The following is a 21,414-nucleotide window of genomic DNA, read 5'->3' as shown; positions in this document are numbered from 1 at the left end:
ATTTTATATTACTCTTTTCATGCTTGTTTTAAGATGAAAATAATAGTTTGAATAATGGCCAGTTAAATAACGTAGTACTTCATCTCCCCACAACTTCCACTTTTTTCTCCCCTATCCTCAAGATAAAGAGAATACTTCCAGGGTCATTTGAGGACAATGCCTCCTGTTTCTCCCTCACCCCTTCTTTGGTGTGGGAGATTCAGGTTGAAGTGTGGGCATACGAGGCGAACTGTGGCAGGTGAGTTGCCCAGAGAGTGCAGAGGATATGGGGGCTCCTTCAAGGGCAGAAAGAGGAAGGGACACAGTACCGTCGTCACTAGTTTTTGTTTTCCTTTACTATTGCAGATGACAGTTTGGTTTCAGAAGTTCACCGTAGGCCTCCTACATACTGTCTCCCTTCCCTCCCCGCAGTGTGGAGCCAGTGCTGGATCGGAGGCAGGACTCGTGTGTGTGGAGTCTTGTCTTGCTGGCCGTAGTTATATGTGGGAGCTATAATTGACCTGCGGTGCATCCAGGCGGGCGTAGAATCTCTGTCTTACTTTAATGGAATTCAACACTGGGTCTCTTGTTCTTCATTGTTCCAAGGGAGCTTATATAGAGGGTTTAGCCTTGAATTCTTTTCCTCAAAATAGGGGGAAAGGGCTTTTAATAGCTTTCCTGATAATAACATAACTGAATCCAGTGCAGTGCCTGGAGTTGTGCAAAAGGTGAACTGAATGGTTGATTTTCATTTTACACAATTGCTTTGTATCTGCCATTCAGTAATTTGAATATTGATTTGTTTCCCATACAAATGCCTGTATCACTTTTCACATTTAATAGCACCATTTTACTTCAATATTAATAATTAAGAATAGCCTGAAGAAAAACTAGAGTTATAACTGTAATAGGATTATAAACAATTCTTTGGTGTTTCCGTTTCTCCCCCTTACCTCTCCCCGTCACTCCTCCTTCTTCTGGTGGCACTGTGTATCTTTTATAACTCTTTGGAAATGAAAACAAGTTAGAATCTCCTGCAGAGGTTCAGTGCAGAAGCTTGGGCTGAATCATAGCCAAGTCAACTCACTCAGGGCAGGGGGCCCACAGGATAAAGTCACAGCTCTTTTTCTTTCTTTATGCAATGGCTATTGCCTTTTCTTATGAGCAATAACACAGAGCAAGACCGAGGAACTATGTTCTTTACAATTAACTGGTTTATACAGCCCCTGCTTTCCTTTGTTTTATTTGTCATTTCTTATTCCAGGCTGTGCAGTGCGCAAAAATACTCCCACACTGCTCCCTCCTCCCACACGGCAGTGAAAGACTTCCTTCCATAAACCTCTCATACTGTTACTGCTTTTTATTTCTTTTTCCCTTAAGGACCATGTTGTTATTATTGAGTGGAGGAGGGACAAGAATAAATAAAATTAACAAGAAAAAGAGGTTCTTCTTACATCCTTGGAATTTAAGTTTTTATTGAGGAGTTCAAATATTTGGAAACTTGAATGGATTTTTTTTTTTAAAGAATGGATTCAGTTTTGAATGCAGCTCCTGGGTCACTGCCATAATTCTTAATGATGGATAGCAACTGAGAAAAGGCCAGTGTCAGTTCAAATTTTCTGGAGAATATTTTCAAAAGAACTGAGATACCCATCTCCCCTCCCCAAAACTGTCCTGAGTTCCAGTTGGCAAGCAAAATCAATGCCACTGGTTATCATGACCAGAATATCAGGTCACCTTTATGACATCAGGGGCGTACATTAACGTGTTATATATAGACTAAATGGTAATAGAGGTGTACAAATTGTTCTGGCACTCTTCATGACGTTAGTCCTACTTGTTTTTGTTAAGGCTGAGCCCTTGGTTGAGAACAACTCTAGAGATAGCATTATTGCTATCACATAGTGTGACCTGCTCCACAGTACTCCGTGAGAGCCCCTCGGCAGGGACCACAGTAGAGGGCTGAGTGGCCAGTTATGCCCGTTCTCACTGGTCTGTCCTGTGCTGCCAGTGGTGCTGAGTTAGCTCAGTAATTACTCCTCGGTGCTGTGCTCTATACTGGAGACTGGGGAAATAAAACACAGGGCGCACGACGCTCACTCTTTCAGGGCCACTTTTGATCGTGAAATGTTTACGATCTCTGCAAACTGAAAGATGGAAACAAAATATAAACATCTAGTCCTTTCTGGAGATTCTTTGAATGCATTGTTTGTGGTTAAAGTTTGATTATCTTATTACAGCATGTTAAAAATTTAATGTTTAAGACTACAGTTTTCCTTATGCCTCAAGACTTATAGGTGAGAAACTTGGGATTGACCCAACAGGATATACTGAATTACTCAATCCACCTTTGGGGAAGGGAAACTGGAGACAGGATGTTTGTGTAAGTCTGAAATTACATTCTTTTGATTATCTGTTGCAGCCCAGGTGCCCTGCGCTTCCTGGTCTGCTGGCCCCTTTCACGCAGTGTGCCTCGTTGGTAACTGACCCCCTCAGGAGCAGGTCCTCTGGAAGGCAGCTCTGGCAATTGCCTCTAAGAACCTTGTAAGGGCAGGTGGTAGAAACTGCATCAGTGCTAAATATATGGAATATTCAATAAAATTTGAGCATGTTGTATTCGTTGTTGGAACAGCAGAATATTTTCCTTTAAATTGTCTGGAATTAACATGTTAACACAATTTGAATGGGTTGGTTTCTTTTTTTTATATAGAATAGAGTTGTACAAATGCTTGCTGTGTTGTGAATTTTCTATAGCTTGTTTTGTTTGGATCTGTAGTGTGGTGGCTGTGAGTGACACCTAGTGTTTGATGTGTTTGTGATACTGGACAGGTTAGAAGGAAAGAGTCTAGCTTGAAGCCTACAGTGTATCAGCTGCTCTTACCGTATGGACCTTGGGCATTCGTTCAGTGAACTTGGCAGAGTGGCCAGCCCGAGACGATTGCACGTCTGTGATACTTCCTGACTGGTTAGGCGAGCATTTAAATTCTCTACGTTTTTGGGATGGTGGGACCATATGGTGGCATCTCACTTGGGCTTTGTGATTCCTCATCACTTAACCCAGAAACTCTCTGGAAGTGATTTTTTGTTTTGTTTTGCGAAACAAAAAATGGCACAGAAAAGACAGCTAACTTGTACTAGTACCAAAGTTGAAGAGATCTGAAAAATAGTTTTTAGCCAGAAAATAGAAACTTGCATGAAATAAAGAAGAGCATGACAGATTTGGTTGTGACTAAGATATCCCATGTAAGTAACTTCCTTGTGTAAAAAGAAGACTCCTTTTGAATCTCTTTTCATGAGTGCTCTATTCAGGACAAAACAACATATTGTGGATAGAATTATATGCTATCAGTTTGGGGATTTGTGAATGTCTCTGGATGTTCTCTCAAAAGTAAAGGTTCTAGTTCTAGTGCAATTTGATTTTTTTTTTAAAAAGAGATTAGACTTTTGTATGATCTTAAGCAAAGTGAAAAAACAACCTCTTAAACAATTTCTAAAGTGCCTATGTTTCCAAGTGTTTGAATATTGTGTTTTTAGTTTCCTCTCTGTATCTATTCATTTTGATCAGTATTCATAGTGCTTTTCTCCACTCCAAGGTTCTGTACATCTTACGCAGGTGCTCTTGGATACCTTCTTCTGCCTACTGTCTTAGTCTTTGTTCAGAGCCTCAGTTTCCCCCCTACTGGGCTGTCTACTAACTAGTCTTTTGGTCTGTGATCTTCTGCCCCTTCTGTCTCCCGTACCCGCCTGGAATACTCTCTGTGTAATGTAATCCTGATTCCCATGCTGTTTAGAATAGGTCGAACTCCCCAGCAAGGTGTTCAGGGCTCTTCCTGACCTGACCTCTTCCTCCCTCTCCATCCCTTGTCACCCTTTTTACTTCTGCGCTCTCTGGCAATCTTTTGAAGGTCCCCAGACAAAGCAGCAGGGATGTCCACCTCCCTTCCCCCATGCTGTGTAGTCTGCCTTTATGCCCTTCTCTGCCGGGCTTACTCCTGTGTGTCCTTCAGGATTCAGTCCCAGGGTGGTTTCCCTTTGCGAGACCCTTGTCCAGACTCAGTTCCTGTGCATGTACTGACATCCCTGATGTTCTCGCCTTTTCCCCTGTGGGCTGTAGCTTTTAGAGCAGGAACAGTGTTCTATATCTTTCTGTCTCTCCTCCCTCACATGGTACCTGGCACAAAAGGGACGCTTAATAAGAATATTTATTAATGAAACAAATAAATGGTTGATTCAGAGGTATTTGTTTTAATTACCTGCACTGCTGCCAATTCAAATTCCTATCTATAGCTTAGTGATTTGCAGTCCTTGGAGATGATTTTTTTGATATGAAAATTGCTTTGGTTCTATTTCTATTTATTTCTTCCTTAAAATCACCTTTATAAAACTTTTTGAATTTAAAATTTAGTTTTCTTTATTTTATTCTAGTATTAAAGAAAATTAAAGTCTGCAGATTTGCCTCTTGTTTCAGCTTTGATCAGTTTTTGTTATTCAGCATTCACATTATTGATAATTTTTAGTCTATAATTATAGTTGTTTCTTTTAACTGAAGTGTTGCTCAGAAGAGTGTTTTAAAATCCCCAAGTAGTTGAGAATTTTTAAATGTAAACTCTTAGTGGTGGGCTTCCAATGCACTGAGTTTGCTTGTGACCTGTGCAACTCCTACTTTGAGGGTTTTATTCACATGGCTTAGAAAAATAACTTTTGGTAAATGTTTTGTTGAAATGTTAAAATCTGTGATGTGAAATTTTCTCTCTCAATATATATAGCTAGTAAACCAATATTTACTACAGGTAACCCCCGTATAACACGGCACTTCTATAACACAGTTTTGCTCTAACACGGTTTGAGAATTAGAGAAATCCCCGAACAACATGGAGTGTAGTAAGAGCTTTTAAGAGCAAAAAATATCTCATTTGAAATTAGGGAAATCCCTGAACAACACGGAATGTAATAAAAGCTTAGTAGTGATGACGAAGAAAACATTTAATATATATGAATACGTTATATACGTTGGTGAAAATTACTTTAATAAAGATATTTCTCTTAATTATAAAAATATAATAGTATTTTTTTAAAATTTTCGGAACCTAACACCCTTTTTTGTACTAGTTCTTTGTTTCTATAACACGGATTTGCATAACAGCATTTTTAAGGAACCTAACAACCGTGTTATACGGGGGTTACCTGTATATTTAAATCTGCTGTATTGTACTGTATGGATTGTTTTATATGTCAAAGATAGAGCATTAAAATCTTCCATTATAAATGTATTTTCCCCTCAGTTTCTGTATTTGATTTATTTTCATGGATTTCATTCTTTGTTTTATTTTCATGCTATGTTATTTTATTGGTTGCATAAAGGTTTGTGAGTATTATATATAGCTAAGTTGTGAATTACAATTTTAATTTATTTGAAATGATTCCTTGTGTCTCCCTTAAAAACTTTTCACTTATATTGATACTACTTTGTTGTCCGTTTGTGTCCATGTGTACCTGATACGTCATTTTCTGTATTTTATTGTTAATCTTTCTGTGTTTGAAAGCCAGTTCTGATTGACTTGTCTTGAAGGAGAATTTAACTATTTGTATTTATTACTCTTTTTCTGTTGTAACTAATATATTTATTGTTTTTTCTACTTTTGTTTTCTGGGAGAGAGGTCACTGACTTTCACATTATGGAATATACTTTGTGACTTGGAAGATATGCTTTCTATTTTCTGTCATTCCAATAATTATCTTTAAATTAACAACATACTATTTGAACCTTTTTTCTTCTGATTATCCGTATCAAGAATAAAGCAGTATTTAATGATAACCCCATACTTTTACTTTAACATCATATATCTTTTATACTTCTCAGTTCTTTTAGGCATTTTATATCCAGATTATTTTATTGTAATGATTTTTAGAATGTTGTTTTTCTTATGTTAATCATTTTGAGAATTTACTCTATTTTTTAATCGTATTAACTCCAATTATATAAACATAGCTCACTTTCACAGTGTTTGTATCTCTGCACCCTTGTTTTTCGATTGTTTAATTAATCTCTGTATTTGCTGGAACATAAATCACTTAGTATGTTGAGGAAGGGAGGTATGTGGCTGATATACTTCAGCTCTAGAGTATTTTTTTTTAAACTACAAACATATATAGCTGGTTAATAATTTTCAAAATCATAATCTTTTTTTCCCCTCAAAATTGAATTTTGTTTGCTTTTCAAACAGGTATACTTTACTCTAGCTGTCTTTATCATACACTATATTCTTACATGGGCACCTGGTCTGCTTTGGGGCTCCTGTTCTCATGTGTATCTGTATTTTGGTGCCCATTCTGTTTGGCTTGGCTTACAATAAGCCGTTGACCACACTGTCTTCTGGAGCTCAATATTGCAGAAAGAAAGACCGAGGTTGGGCTCACTTTTGTTCCTTTGTGGATAATCTACTTTTTCTTTTTAGATTTTATAAGGTTTGTAGTTATATATTGAATTTACAACTTTAAATATGCTACGTCTAGGTCAGGGGTGTCCAAACTGCGGCCCGTGATCCATTTTTTATTGGCCCGCAGCAAATTCCAAAAATATATTTAGTTTACTTAAATAAACCAGGTGAGGCAATACGTACTTCACCTCGAGTGAGTGGCCCGGCTGTTTGTGTATTTTACCGCATATGGCCCTTGGTGAAAAACGTTGAAAAAAGTTTGGACAGCCCTGATCTAGATAATTGTTTCTGTTCAACTTATTTAGTTATAGGGAGGCCCTGTGATGTGCAGTGTCCCCAGTGCAGGCTTACATTGGGGGACTCTGTGTGGACTCTCTAGAGTCATGCTTTCCATGTGTTTCATTTCCATGTAATATTTTCTGATTTCCAGAATGTTACTTTTTGTGTATCTGCTTCCTTCATTTTTCTAGGCCTTAAAAATGATTCAGTGGAACATGAATGAGAAATTCTAAAAAATTACCCTATTATTCTTATTAATTTTAGCAAATCTATTTCAAAAGGATGAATTTCTATTTCTCCTTAGGATGGTTTTCTCCTTGGCTGCATATTCTAGGCGTGTTCTGCTTTCATGGGAGGGGCCCAAACTCACCCCCTCATGCTTCTTTGCAGTTTCATCTTGCTTTAAACAGTAATTCTTCTAAGTGTTTTGGTTGTAGATGGGATCCTTTACCCTTTCCAGGTTTTCATTGCTTAATGATGTTTTTTTAACATTTTAATATTGGTTGATTTCTAAAATACAGGAGGGAGAAATTAAATGTCCCTCCCTTTCTATTACATTCCATATTTCCTTTAGATATCTTTGTCTTGATTTTTAAGTCTCTCTTTTGAAATACTTTTATTCATTTTCTTGTTAGCCAAGGAAAGTATTGCTTTTTGAGTGATGATCAAATCAAGCGTTAAGATTTACTGTAATGTTCGAAATCACAATTCTATTCTCAGTTATCTTTTACAAATGCCCACTTACCAGGTTCTGTGTTTCTACCATATTAGAGTATGAATACCTTCCTTAAACTTGGGCATTTCCTTGTGTTTGTCTGTATACATGAACTAAAATTAAAGTTCCCTTTGTCTTCCTGTTTTTCATTTTCGCTTATACCTCTATTTGTTTTGTGCAGTGCTTATTAGGAAACATTATGTGCCAGGCACTATTCTTAATGTTGGGAATACAAGATGGCTAATGGAGGGTCTCTTCTAAGGAATTCATCTAGCTGGAAAGCCTGCTGGTAAGGATGTGGTGAGAGGTACAGTTGAAATGGGCCCTTCTCAACATGCAATGTTTGGTCTTACAGATTGAAAAGGATGTGACAGGGTGTAGCGGGGCTTTCCTTACTCTGTAACAGCATGGCTAGTGATTAGGTAGATAATGTACTGTACTCAAAGGGATTCCCTGTGTAAGAAGAAAAACATTTTTTTTTTAGATAAAAATGTAGTCATCTTAGTTTTAGATAATTTATTGTAGCTCTATTTCTTTTACATTTTAGGGTCTAAAACAAATGTTGACACTGAGAGTTCAATGAAAGTTTGTTGTCTACATCAGAAAGTCATTTTTATTAAGATTTGAGTGGCCAGGCCCAAGATATTTGAAGAATAAGTTGCTCTCCCTTTAGGTCCACCTGCTGCTGGGCTCCTACTCACATGGGTCCTTCTAGAACCAGACTATCCTTGTGGCACAGGCATTCACAGAATGTTCCCTTTAAACCTAACTGTCCAGTTCTCATAAGTTTTCTGAACATTTATAATTCAAGAGGTAACTAAGACTTCTGTTCTTTTAAACCATATGTCATGCGGGGTGGCATGCAGGGTCTCCTGTCCCACTCCCCACATAAGACCGCAGGACATGGTGAGGCCAAAAAGGAACACCCACGGAGCCATAGGTAGGGGAGTCATACCACTATAGTGTCGTTGGCAGCTGGGTTGGAGACGCAGGAAGCAGGAGCCACACGATCTGAAACCAGCCGTCCGCTTCTCTGCCAACCAACATCACTTGCTAACTGCAATCCACCATGCTAACTGCAATCCACTCTTGCTAGCTCAGCCACCATCTTCTTGCTGGCCCCCATTTTTGCTGCTAGCGTAGCCACGGCAGTTATATTACTGGCCAATGGCTCACTGGTTACAGCTCACAGCCAACTAGCCACAGCTGATGGCCATCCAATCACAGTTGATGGCCATTTACTACCTGAGTGAGCACCTTTCCACGTGAGGCCGAGAGCCTGGAAACTGCACTCCTGGCTCTGTCCCCACACCATACTTTTGTTTTCTCCCTGGTCAGCATTTTCATTACCTAGCACCCTTGTGTCATGCAGCTAGTTTCAAAGAGAGTTGCTCCCCACATTCTCTGCTTTTGGACATAGGTTTAGTTGGTCGCTGTTTTAGTATGTTGCCTTACATGAGTTAGTATGTAGTATTTTCCTTATTCTTCACTACCCTCCCTTTCTAAGTGAAATTGAAATCAAGTGTGAATCTACTGGGACGTGTTGCAATAATCATTTTGTAATAATTTGAAAAACAAGTTTCCCATACAAATTTGGCGATCAGCAATTTTAAAGTACACTGTGGCGTCTTGTATAAATTCCAGCTTACATTTCACATTATTCCTAGTCATGCAGTAGATTCTGAAGAAAAAAGAACTATGGATAATCAGTTAAAAAAAAAAATGACAGATTCCCTGATGTGCTGATCAGTAGTAATACCTAATTTTGATTTCGGGTGTGCTGTAATGGATTACCATATAGATGCAGCTGAGCACTGAGCATTAAACAGAGCCACGTGTTTTTCAGAAAAGTAATATTTATTCACACTCTATAGCTTTCCTGAATTTTTTATTTTACTCTCCAGTGAAACTACAAACAAGGTGTCAATAGCTTATATGACAGTCATAGTATTGTAGCTTAGACTATTGGCTGTAGTAGAAATGTCATATATTGTATTTGCCTCAGTAAAGGTGGGCTTCTTCTGGGTCTTTCTGAGAGACAGGCGGTGGGGACAGAGCCAGGAGTGCAGTTTCCAGGCTCTTGGCCTCACATGGAAAGGTGCTGGCTCAGGTAGTAAATGGTCATCAACTGTGATTGGATGGCCATCAGCTGTGGCTAGTTGGCCGTCAGCTGTAACCAGTGAGCCATTGGCCACTAATATAACTGCCGTGGCTATTCTAGCAGCAACTGGGGGGCTAGCAAGAAGATGGGGGCTGAGCTAGCAAGCATGGATTGCAGTTAGCACGGAGGATTGCAGCCAGCAAGTGAGGCTGATTGGCAGAAAAGTGGACGGCAGGTTGTGGATTGTGTGGCTCCTGCTCCCTGTGTCTCCAACCCTGCCGCCAGCAAGAATATAGTGGTATGACTCCCCTACTGTGGCTCCGTGGGTGTTCCTTTTTGGCCTCACCATGTCCTGCGTTCTTATGTGGGGAGTGGGACCAGAATTCCGTTTGTATAGACTCAGCTCAAGAGGCCGCATTTCCAAGTACTCAGTTCCCTGCCTGCTTCTCTGGTTTTTAAATGCATTCCCTCGCTCTCCCAGGTCACTTTGGAGGGTCCTCCTGAGTTGGAAGATCAATTCTTCCTCTTTTGACTCCTTTAGAGGAAAGTTCTAACTGTGGAAATGATGAAACTCACCTCTTAACCACCTGCCTGTGGGAAAGCCCCAGTGAAATTAGGAGAGGGTGGCATTTGGCCTCCGTGTTCACCATCGTCACAATCATGTAATATTTATGAAACCACATGTATATAATTCTGCACTAAGCCGAGCCCAGAGGTCACGTCCACTTCTCCTCCAGGGACTTGTAATTTAAGCCTGGTCTGGTGTGCTTCTAAGACCAGGTGTGGTTGTGTAAGAATGAGGCCGCTGCCAGCAACCGCACATTAATGTCAAGCTCCCCTCTCCCCACTTCGTTTTAAATGTTTTATAATAGTTAAGACAATTATCTCATGCTGAGGGTGGTATGGAGTATTTTTCCCTCGCTCCTCAAAGTTAAGGAATCACCTGCTTTTATGTTTCTTTTGCATGCACAATCAAAACACCCTGAAGTTACCTATTCCCTATTCCCCATAGTCCACAGTCATTCGCCAGGGCTGTGCGTTAGCCTCACAGTGTGTGCCCTTCCCATAGGGCGAGGGCTCCAAGTCCTCCCCAACCTGGGGGTGAGGGCCTCAGCAAGCACTTCACAGCCCACAGGGTCGCGACCACCTTCGCTTTCTCTGGCCTATGCTGGTTGGGGAACCGTCCACGTCTTCCAACCCCTCCACGGGGGTCCAGCTCTCCAGCAGCTGCTCCTCCTGGTCTTACTGAGACTGAGTGTTCATACGCACAAACTGCTACACCGCCCTTTGGAGAGCTTTGGCCGGCACCGTACCCTGCTTGCTGCGCCATGTGTCATGCAGGGTGACATGTGGGGTCTCAGCTCCCGCTCCCCACATAAGAACGCAGGATATGGCTAGGCCAAAAAGGAACACCCATGGAGCCATAGGTAGGGGAGTCATACCACTGTGACTCGCCGGCAGCTGGGTTGGAGACACAGGAAGCAGGAGCCACATGATCCACAATCCACACTCGGTCCCTTGCTAGCTTAGCCATGACAGTTATATCAGTGGCTAATGGCCAACCGATAACAGCTGATGGCCAACTAGTCACAGCTGATGGCCATCTACTAGCTGAGCCAGCACCTTTCCACGTGAGGCTGAGAGCCTGGAAACTGCTCTCTGGGACTCTGTCCCCACACAGGCTTAGTTAGCATTTAGACGCAGATGGTTGTGTGTGGCTTTATTTCATTGACCTCATAGACTTTAATGCATAAAAATGGCCCTTGCAATATTTGGATACAAAGAGAAGCATCAGTATGGGTGATGTTTCAGTCTTTGAGTTGTATAAGATTCTGTCCATGCGGGAATTATCTTACTAGCTCAAACATTGGGCATGGTGTTTCATATCCAAACATTACTGAATTTATGTTTGAGTGTCTTTAAAGTCCATCCACTTTGTAAATCTGAAAACTTTTATCCAGAGGTGGTGATGATGATAGACCTGATCTCAGAACAAGTTAGAGACTACTTACGTTCAACCGGCAGTATCCAACCATCTAGAGCACATCATTTTGCTGTATTCTTTATTTTTCTTTATATTAAAAAGACGTTTTTCTTTGTTGCATACTAAGAAGAGAAACCAAAATCAAGAAAACTGGTATGTATTTTGGAAAGTTGAAATGCATGTCTCAATGCCAGCTTGGTTTTAGGACTAACGTAAAAATCTGAAGAATAGTGGGCGTGCCAAGCATTCATCTAGTCCCAGATAAGACCTGCCCTGGATCTCTAGAGTAATTTTCTCAGTGTATTCTGTAAGACATTTTAAAATTAAGTGACAAGATGGGATCAGAAGATGATCCTGGAATGTAGCTGGTGTGCCGAGTCCCCTGGGAGGAGAATGCTTGAGAAATTAGGACACTGAGTCTTTGCTGTGCCATTTACTTAAGAAGGAGGCAGAAAAAGTACGGGAAAGAATCAGTGGACCCAGGTTTCCATCAACATGATGCAGCAGCCTACTGATGAGAAACGATGCCAGCAGAGACCATGTCCCTTAAGTAGGGTACACTTCTCTTACTACTTCATCCTGTTAGTATGATGAGAATATTCCAATTAATATTTGAACATTATTGTGGCAGACATACAGATGTGCTGCTCATATCCCCCTTCCAGAAAGAATTTGCTGCCTAGCTGCAAGGAGTGAATTAGCTGCCAGTCTCAGCTGTCAGTGCCTTCATGTTTCCAGCCATGGTCATCCTTTTCTCGTTGTGGTCCCCAGCCAGTGCCTGAGTGAGGCAGTGGTACAAGGGCCTTGCCATTTTCAGGCACTTGGGGCTTCATTAACAGGCCATCTTTGCTCCAGAGTTCCTGGTAGACTGGCAGACACTTGTCAGCTCTGTGTGGTGGTCTAAGGCTCCCTGTCCAATCCTGCTGTCTCATTTCTTTTTCACAGATATCACTCCTCGTTAAACCATTAGCATGCCTAACTCCATTGCAGTGTCTGTTTCCCAAGGAACTCAATCTGTAACAATTATTATTTGTTATGAAACATAATGAACTAGTGTCTACAGTAAATTTTTTTAGTAAAGAGAAAGTATGAGTTCAAGAATCATAAAACTTAGGTGCAAATGGAGGCCGTCTTTCTCTCTAGTTTGGAGCCTCCATTCCATCTGCACACTGCTTATTCTGGGCTCTAGAAGTGTTTGTTTGGCCTGGCAGCAACCTGACTGCTGAGACCCTTGTCCTTATTCTCGGTTCCAGAGTTGTTGGTTTAGTTGTACTAATATCTTTGCTTGTGGTGTTTTCCCATAATTTGTGGATAACTCTCTGGGTTCTCACTCCAGTTTGTGTCATCTTTTACAGCTCATGAAGATGTTCAGGTTTCATTCTGTTGCTAGGACAATACTCATGTGGGAGTCTTATTAAAATATTCGATGAACTGGCTTTTTGTTTTTACTTCTCCTGATTCCTTTTTAATGTAGTGGAAGTTAAGACATAACACAGTTTTTACACTTAGTTCCTTTGTGTACTATCTATCTAAAATTCATGTTGGTGTGCATAGATGGCAAGATAAAGACATAGTTTAATTTTTTCCCTCAAAGAGCAACTTGCCTCTGCACAATTTATCGATAGATGTATCCTGCCTGGCATTTGGTGTCTGGCCGACAAAGGTGTGGGTTATCCGAGCAACAGAAAACATTGAGCATCTTGATTTAATAGTGAAGTCGCTTTGTTCTGTGGCATCAATATTCCCACATTTGCCAGCATCTTTAACTTTTTCTAACTAGTGGTGCATATAAATAGTCATAAGTATTTCTAACTCTAAACAAACATACAAACAGTGCATCAGAAGTTTCTCCTGTGACTATGCACATTATCTCTAGGTTCTGTTCTACCTTCTTCATCCTTACCTCTTAAGAGAACTTCAGCTCACTGCTATCTCTATTTTTTCATCTCGTCTCTTCATCTTAAGCTGTCTCCTAGAGGGATCTTGTACACACACTTCTTTAGCTGCCCCCTATATCCTGTTACCATCTAAATCCTGCTCCTGCACTCCAGACCCATATATTCAGTTGTCTAGAAGAACATCTCCACTAAGATAATCCATTGACAACCTCAAATTCCAAGATGTCCAGAATCAAACTTGACATGCTTCCGTTCTGGACTTCCTTCTGGATTTGAAATCTTAGATAAAAGTGTTGCCAGTTACTAAGCCACTGGGGAGTCATTCTTGAGTCCTCCAATGACTCTATCTGCCTGTCTTGACAATTTTACCTCCTGAATACCACTATCATATGCTTCTTCTCTTTACCTTGCCAACCTTGGTCCAGGCCATTTTATTCCTCATCTCATCTGAAATACTACCATTGCCTCTTCGTTGGCATCTCTGCCTCTCTTCTCAGTCAACTTAAATTCACCGCCAGCAGGAACCTGTGTAGGAACTGTGCACTGCTATGTGAGAACATAAACCCCCGCCTCACCTGCCTCTCCAGTCCCACCTCCTCCCCTCCTCACACCTACAGGCCAAGTGGATCCTCTTGCTGCTGCTGTTCCATTAAGGCACCAAGTTGTCTGGCTCTTGGCATTCACATATGCTCTTCCTTCTGTTTCTGTTCTCCACTGTGCTAATTTAATTAATCCTGTAAATCTCAGCTCAGGTGTCCTTCTTCAGGAAGCATTCCATGATGCCCCTACTAAGATGACATGCTTTCCCCCTCACCTCTGTAGCACCTCAGACAAACTTCGGTTAGGCATTTTTTTTTTCTGAATGTCATTTTCTTTACTGTCTCTCTTGCCCATTAATCATGAAATCCTTAGAAGTAAGAACTAAGTAGTTTATTCAGATTTATTTTACTTCTGCATTTCAAATGCCAACCTTGGTATCTAGTGTGTAAATATTTTTCACTGAATAAGATTTGATGCATGTGCACGCATTTTGTGTGTGTGCACATGTGTGTGGAAGTATGTTTGAGTGTATGTCAGCATTACCACATAGCTTTCAAAATGTTCTAATATTAGGCTAGATAAACCTAGCACGAGGATTTTCATAGTACAAATGTTATCAATACCAAGAAATGTATTTTGTTCAGTTTTTAGATTTCTACATTTTTTAAAAAATGGTTGCAGATAAAGTAGAAGGAATTGTAATACCCAAGAATAACTTGTCAAAACTTGTCCTAGAGTGAAAAGAAAGTCATTCTCATCAGTTTTTTTTGGACAGGGGGGTGGAGGGATGAAGTAAGCTGCTTTTATTAGCCAAATGCTCTTCTATGTCATAACTTTTTTCCTTTATTGTATTTACCAGTGCAGGGGGATTCATAACTACAATCCTAAAACTTATTTTTAGCTATTAATTTCAAGAAATTCTTGCCATCAATTTCATTTTGTTGCTCTACAGAGTTGTTTGCGGTCTCATCCTCTTTGTTATTCATCTAATTCCCAACTCTCTTTCTTGTCCCTGAGAATAAGGATTATAATGGAAATGGGAAGTGGAAGGTGCACAAGAAGAAACCTGAGGAACCTGGCATTTGAGAAATTATTCTTTGAATATTTAAGCAAGGGCTATATTTCATTAAGATAGTATTATCATTTTGTTTTGTTTTTTTCCTTTTTGTCTTATTTTTCTTTAGGGGGATTAAAGTTGGGACAGTAATTTTTTTTTTTTAATTAAAGTTTATTGGGGTGACAATTGTTAGTAAAGTTACATAGATTTCAGGTGTAGAATTCTGTAATACATCATCTATAAATCCCATTGTGTGTTCACCACCCGGAGTCAGTTCTCTTTCCATCACCATATATTTGATCCCCCTTACCCTCATCTCCCACCCCCCCCCCACCCTCTGGTAACCACTAAACTATTGTGTGTGTCTATGAGTTTTTGTTTCTTCTGTCTTGTTCTTTTGTAATTTTCAGGTTTGTATACCACATATCAGTGAAATCATGTTTCTCGACTTTTTCTGTCTTGACTTACTTCGTTTAGCATATTAATCTCAGGATTCATCCATGTTGTCGCATATGGCAGACAACATGGCAGAATAGTATTCCATTGTGTATATATGCTACATCTTCTTTATCCAATCATCTATCGAAGGACACTTTGGTTGTTTCCATGTCTTGACCACCGTAAATAAAGCTGCAATGAACATAGGAGCACATATATCTTTACTGATAAATATTTTCAGGTTTTTTGGGTAGATACCCAGGAGAGGGATTGCTGGGTCATATGGTAATTCTATTCGTAATTTTTTGAGGAACCTCCATACTGCCAAAGGCCACACCAGTCTGCATTCCCACCAACAGTGTATGAGGGTTCCTTTGTCTCCACAGCCTCTCCAACACTTGTTACTATTTGTCTTGTTGGTGATAGCCATTCTGACTGGGGTGAGGTGATATCTCATTGTGGTTTTTATTTGCATCTCTCTGATGATTAGTGATGTTGAGCATTTTTTTCATATGTCTATTTGCCATTTGTATGTCCTCTTTGGAGAACTGTCTCTTCAGGTCCTCTGCCCATTTTTCAGTTGGGTTGTTTGTTTTTTTTGGTGTTGAGTTTCATGAGTTCCTTGTATATTTTGGATATTAGCCCCTTGTCGGAGGCACTGTTTGCAAAAATCTTCTCCCATTCAGTTGGTTGCCTCTTTATTTTGTGGATGGTTTCTTTTGCTGTGCAGAAGCTTTTAAGTTTCATATAGTCCCATTCGTTTATTTTGGCTTTCACTTCCCTTGCCTTTGGAGTCAAATTCACAAAATGCTCTTTGAACCCAAGGTCCATAAGTTTAGTACCTATGTTTTCTTCTATGCAGTTTATTGTGTCAGGTCTTATGGTTAGGTCTTTGACCCATTTTGAGTTAATTTTGGTACATGGTGACAGATAGCAGTCTAATTTTATTCTTTTGCATGTGGCTTTCCAGTTCTCCCAGCACCATTTATTGAAGAGGCTGTCTTTTCTCCATTGTATGTTTTTGGCTTCTTTGTTGCAAATTATCTGTCCATATTTATGTGGGTTTATTTCTGGGTTCTCAATTCTATTCCATTGGTCTGTGTGTGTCTGTTTTTCTGCCAATACCATCCTGTTTTGATTATCGTTGCCCTGTAGTACAAGCTAAAGTCAGGGAGTATGGTACCTTCAGCATTGTTGGGACAGTAATCTCTTTAAAAACATTCAGGGAAACTTGCCTGGGGCAGGTAAAAAAAGCTTTTACAGGATAAAGTACAGTATTTATATTATTGCAAATAGTTTTTTTTCTTTCTTTTCTGAAATATATACAGAGGGTGCCAAAAAATGTATGCACCGTTTAAGAAAGGAAAACTGTATTAAAATTGTAATACTCACTATATACCGATAACAAAAGATGAATACAAGTCACGTTTGACTTCTGCAATTACAAGAGATGCTCAAAGTGGTTACTATCAGCGTCCAGACACTTCTGATTACGGTGAACTACTGCTTGAGCAACGTTGACCAAAGTCTCCACTTGTATACATTTTTTTGGCACTCCTGGTATATATAACAAGTAGCGTAGGTCTTTCATGAAAACGTGTAATTTCATTTATAGTTTATTTTCTTTTTATATCTTATGAATTGTTTTGTTTGTTTTATAGAAAATACTGCAGTTTCTACCTGAACGAATTTTCTTTCGATGGCATTACCAGAGTATAGGTAAGAATAATTAAATAATTTTTAAAGTAATATGTATTTCTTTTAATTGAATTTTCAGTAATGTTTTATGTAATTAACACTGTCAGGATAGGTTATAGCAAGCAATATTAACAAGGGTATGCTAATTAAAACCAAGACAAGTCCAATTTGGACTTTGGAGGAAAATAAAATATATGTCTGTGCTCTAAAAGTGCAATTTAAAGTGTGGTTTATACACCAGCAGCATCAGCCTCAATACAGAGCTTATTAAAAAAATGCAGACTCTCAAGCCCCAGCCAGACCTACCGAATCACAGTCTGCATGTTTAACCAGAGCTCCAGGGGATTCCTGTGTACAAAAAGTTTGAGAAACATTGATCAGGAGAATTTTTCTTAAGTAATTTTACATTTTTCCTTACAAATATATCTTGTCCTTCAAGTCTTTAGCATTGACTCAAAATCATTCTGTTTGAATGCTGTAGGATCTGGCAACAGGAGGGAACTTGAAATAGAGCAAGTTACCATCACTGCTGTTTTTGTCCAACTCTTGACATCGGACAGTATTTCATCTCAATTTAACATTCATAGAACAACTGGAGTAATTGATGGTATTGATTGTGAACTTCATCTTCTGTTTACAGAGTGTCTGGTTTAGTCCTTCTGCCTTAGAAGACTGACACTTCCTACAGTTTTTCTTCCTTACCAGATGGTCATATTTGAGGAGAGTATAGCCTTATACTGGAATCTTAATTGTTTGATCATTTATTCATTCAAATATTTATTGAGAGAGACATTTGTGTGCAAAGTTCTGGGGAAAAAACAGAATATTTCACCATTTTTGTATAAGCCGATTGCCTTGTGGGGGTTAAATGAGAAAAAATAATACAGTGTAATTGTCACTATGAAAGAAGTATAATGGCAGCAAAGATGAAAAGTTGAATAATTCTATTCAGAGAACTTGAAGAACACTTTAAGAGAGGTAATTTTAATTTGAGCCTTGAAAAATGAGTGTGGAAAGTGTGGAAAGAGCTTTCTAGGTAGGAAATCAATATGTAAAAGACATGGAACCAGAAAGAGAACATGGCATGTTCAGTGGATATTCTAAAATTCAGAATCCTAATTTTAATTTAGGATTATTTATGTGAAAAATGTAACTGACCCTTATATAAATGAAATTATTTCAACATACATGTTATAAATGTAAAGAAAGTGAAGTATATATGTATAATAAAGACACCTATTGAACTAAATGAGTAAACCATGAAAGATTGTGCCTTTGGCTTTAAATCTTTGAAATACACGAAAGTTTTCCTTTAAATTTTAGAGAGTTGTCAGTAGAATTCCTGCTTAATCGATGCTTTGACCTTCTATATTTAAATTAAAGTAAAAATAAACAAAATCAAATGCTAAGTATAATCCTAAGAGACATCATGGGTATTTTGATGCTCCGAAGTATAGCAGGAATGGATGACAATGAGAAATAACTACATACACTATTTTTTATCTGTGCTAGCTAGAATTCTTCAATTCTGGTTATGTCATTTGTATGAAAACCATACTCATACTCTTCAGATAGTACTTTAAAATGTCTGAAGACTAGTAGGCCCCTCTTAGCATGAATAAATTTATTAGAAGTTTGTGTGGAAATTAATTTGCCATTTGTATTGTGAAACTTTGTTCATCTTGTAGGCATTATGTGGTATTACTTTAATTCTGCCTGCTACCACGTGGTTACTGTTAACATTGCTGGACAAATAGCTTTTTACCCAGTTTGGTAGCGTCTTCCTGGGAACAGTGACTCCTGGATTGGGATTGCAGAGTACTAGATTTCTTGAGCCACCATAAGAGCAGGGGTTGTTTATCTAGCTTGTCTAGTGTGTGTAGTAAGCTAGTTCTATCACACGATCAGAATGAGTCATGTTTCAGAATGCTGAGGTATGAGCATTTGCATAAAATCGTCCTTATTATTGATGCTTATATACTTAGTGCTTGAATCAAATAGGCTCTTTTCAGATAAATACATTTTTGCATGATTTATCAAACTGGGTAGCAATTCATGTTAGGTCCATATCCCTTTTATGATGATCTTCAGACTAGATGTGATTTGGGCTGAGAGTTTTTCAGATTTTAGAATGGTAGTGTGGTACATTGATGTCACTGAATATTCCCACAATGTTAATGTCTATACATAACACCCCTTACAGGTGTTACAGGGACAGCACCCTGTAACCAAGTTAGTTATTATTTCTGTAGCCTAAGGTATGAATATTCATCATCAGTGGGCTAACTAAACCCAAAAGAGCAGTCAGGTTAGTCAGGTGTTGCCACCATGTGAGTTCAGATCAGGTCAGTTTCTGTTCACTAATGAATTACACAAAAACCTTCAGTTTTCATAGCTTTTTGGATTTTGAAATTGCTGATGAGGGATTATGGATTTGTAATTTTACACATTTTTTAACATACTTCATTGTATCTCTTGCATTCTCTCTAGTTTATTTGGAATTGTTAAAACCATTACTATTTGTACTCAAGGTCTTGACCAAGTTAGTTGTAGAAACTAAGAAACTGTAAGAAAATTCAAATTTCAAAGGAAAGAAATGTGCCCTAAATATCTCCTTAGCATTGGCATCTTGACTCCTGCACAACCTCTGAGGCTAGGGCAGGAAGCTTTTCACTAGTCACTGTTTGACGTTCTAGGTATCTAATACTCCATATTTTAGATTTTTTTACATTGGCAGCACTGTACAAACAGCTCAGTAAGCTTTCGTAACTTTAATATATCAGTGTCTCACAGCTGTGTTCATGTCAAGGTGGGGGGGGTGTCTTGCTGAGTGGTGTTCATTATTGTTGCATGTTTTGTGGGCCGTCTTGAGAATGTCTGAGCTTGAATTAGAGCAACGAACAAACATTAAATTTCTTGTTAAACTTGGCAAGAATGGAAGTGAAATCAGGGACATGTTAGTCCCAGTTTGTGGGGATAATGCCATGAAGAAAATGGCAGTGTACAAATGGATTAAACGTTTTTCTGAGGAGAAAGGACACATCACTGATAAAGAGAGATCAGGGAGGCCAGAACTGATGAAAACATTGCAAAAATTTGTCGAATTGTAGGTCAGCATTGTCAGCTGACTGTGAGAAGCATAGCAGACCAAGTAAACATCGATAGAGAAACAGGAAAATCTTCACTGAAAATCTCGGCATGAGAAAGGTACATGCAAAAATGGCCTCGAAGGAGCTCACTGATGAACAAAAGCAAAGGAGAGTTGAAGTTTGCCAAGACCTTTTGGAGAGGGAAGACTGTGGTTTGGACCATGTTATCACTGGTGATGAAACATGGCTGTACCAATAGGACCCTGAAACAAAGCATCAAAGTGCACAATGGGAATCAGCCAATTCTCCACGACCAAAAAAGTTCTGTCCAAATCAAGAGTCAAAACGATGTTGCTAACCGTTTTTGATATCAGAAGGATTATTCATTATGAATTTTTACCAACTGGACAAACTGTTAACCAAGTTTATTATTTGGAAGTGCTGAAAAGGCTGCGTGAAAAAGTTATATGAAAACGACCTGAGCTTCTCGCCAACAATTCATGGGTCTTGCATCACGACAATGCACCAGCTCACATGGCACTGTCTGTGAGGGAATTTTTAGGCAGTAAACAAATAACTGTATTGGAACACCCTCCCTACTCACCTGATCTGGCCCCCAGTGACTTCTTTATTTACCCAAACATAAAAGAAATATTAAAAGGAAGACATTTTGATGACATTCAGGGCATCCAGGGTCATACGATGACAGCTCTCATGGCCATTCCAGAAAGAGTTCCAAAATTGCTTTGCAGGATGGACTAGGCATTGGTGTCAGTGCATAACTACCCAAGGGTAGTACTTTGAAGGTGACCATAGTGATATTTAACAATGAGGTATGTAGCACCTTTTCTAGGATGAGTTCGTGAACTTAACTGTCAGACCTCATAGATATCTAGTATTCTCTATCTAATAGGAAAACAGTGTTGTATACACTTTTAAATTAAATGTTATTCTTTTAAATTAAATGTTACTGCAGCTGGTCGTGGCCAAGGTACTCTGAAATACTGGGTTAGAACCATGAAGCTTAGTTTATACCACTGATTCAGTGTGCTTCCTGTCCCACACTACAAATGACAATGTTACTAAGCATAGAAACCTAAAATAAGAGAAAATCCTATATTCTACAAGTTTTAAAAGTTCTTGGACCTACTGGATAGTCAGATTTTATCCTGAGAAGGAAGAAAGTAATTTACAACATC

At 39.1% G+C, this 21,414-nt stretch overlaps 1 protein-coding gene across 4 annotated transcripts in view; it reads left to right on the top strand.

Annotated features, from left to right (window-relative positions):
* The window catches only part of RALGAPA2 (Ral GTPase activating protein catalytic subunit alpha 2), a 316,937-nt gene that overhangs the window by 38,649 nt on the left and 256,874 nt on the right, over positions 1-21,414 (top strand). For all 4 annotated transcript variants that reach the window (XM_033094559.1, XM_033094558.1, XM_033094556.1 and 1 more), the window contains exon 4: positions 17,090-17,147. In XM_033094559.1, coding sequence (XP_032950450.1) covers positions 17,090-17,147 — 58 coding nt within the window. The remainder of the gene's footprint in view (positions 1-17,089; positions 17,148-21,414) is intronic.

This window comes from Rhinolophus ferrumequinum, chromosome 23 (assembly GCF_004115265.2).
Source record: "Rhinolophus ferrumequinum isolate MPI-CBG mRhiFer1 chromosome 23, mRhiFer1_v1.p, whole genome shotgun sequence".
Classification (NCBI taxonomy): domain Eukaryota; kingdom Metazoa; phylum Chordata; class Mammalia; order Chiroptera; family Rhinolophidae; genus Rhinolophus; species Rhinolophus ferrumequinum.
Note: the sequence above shows the minus strand (reverse complement) of the source record. Positions and strands in the feature narration are given on the sequence as shown.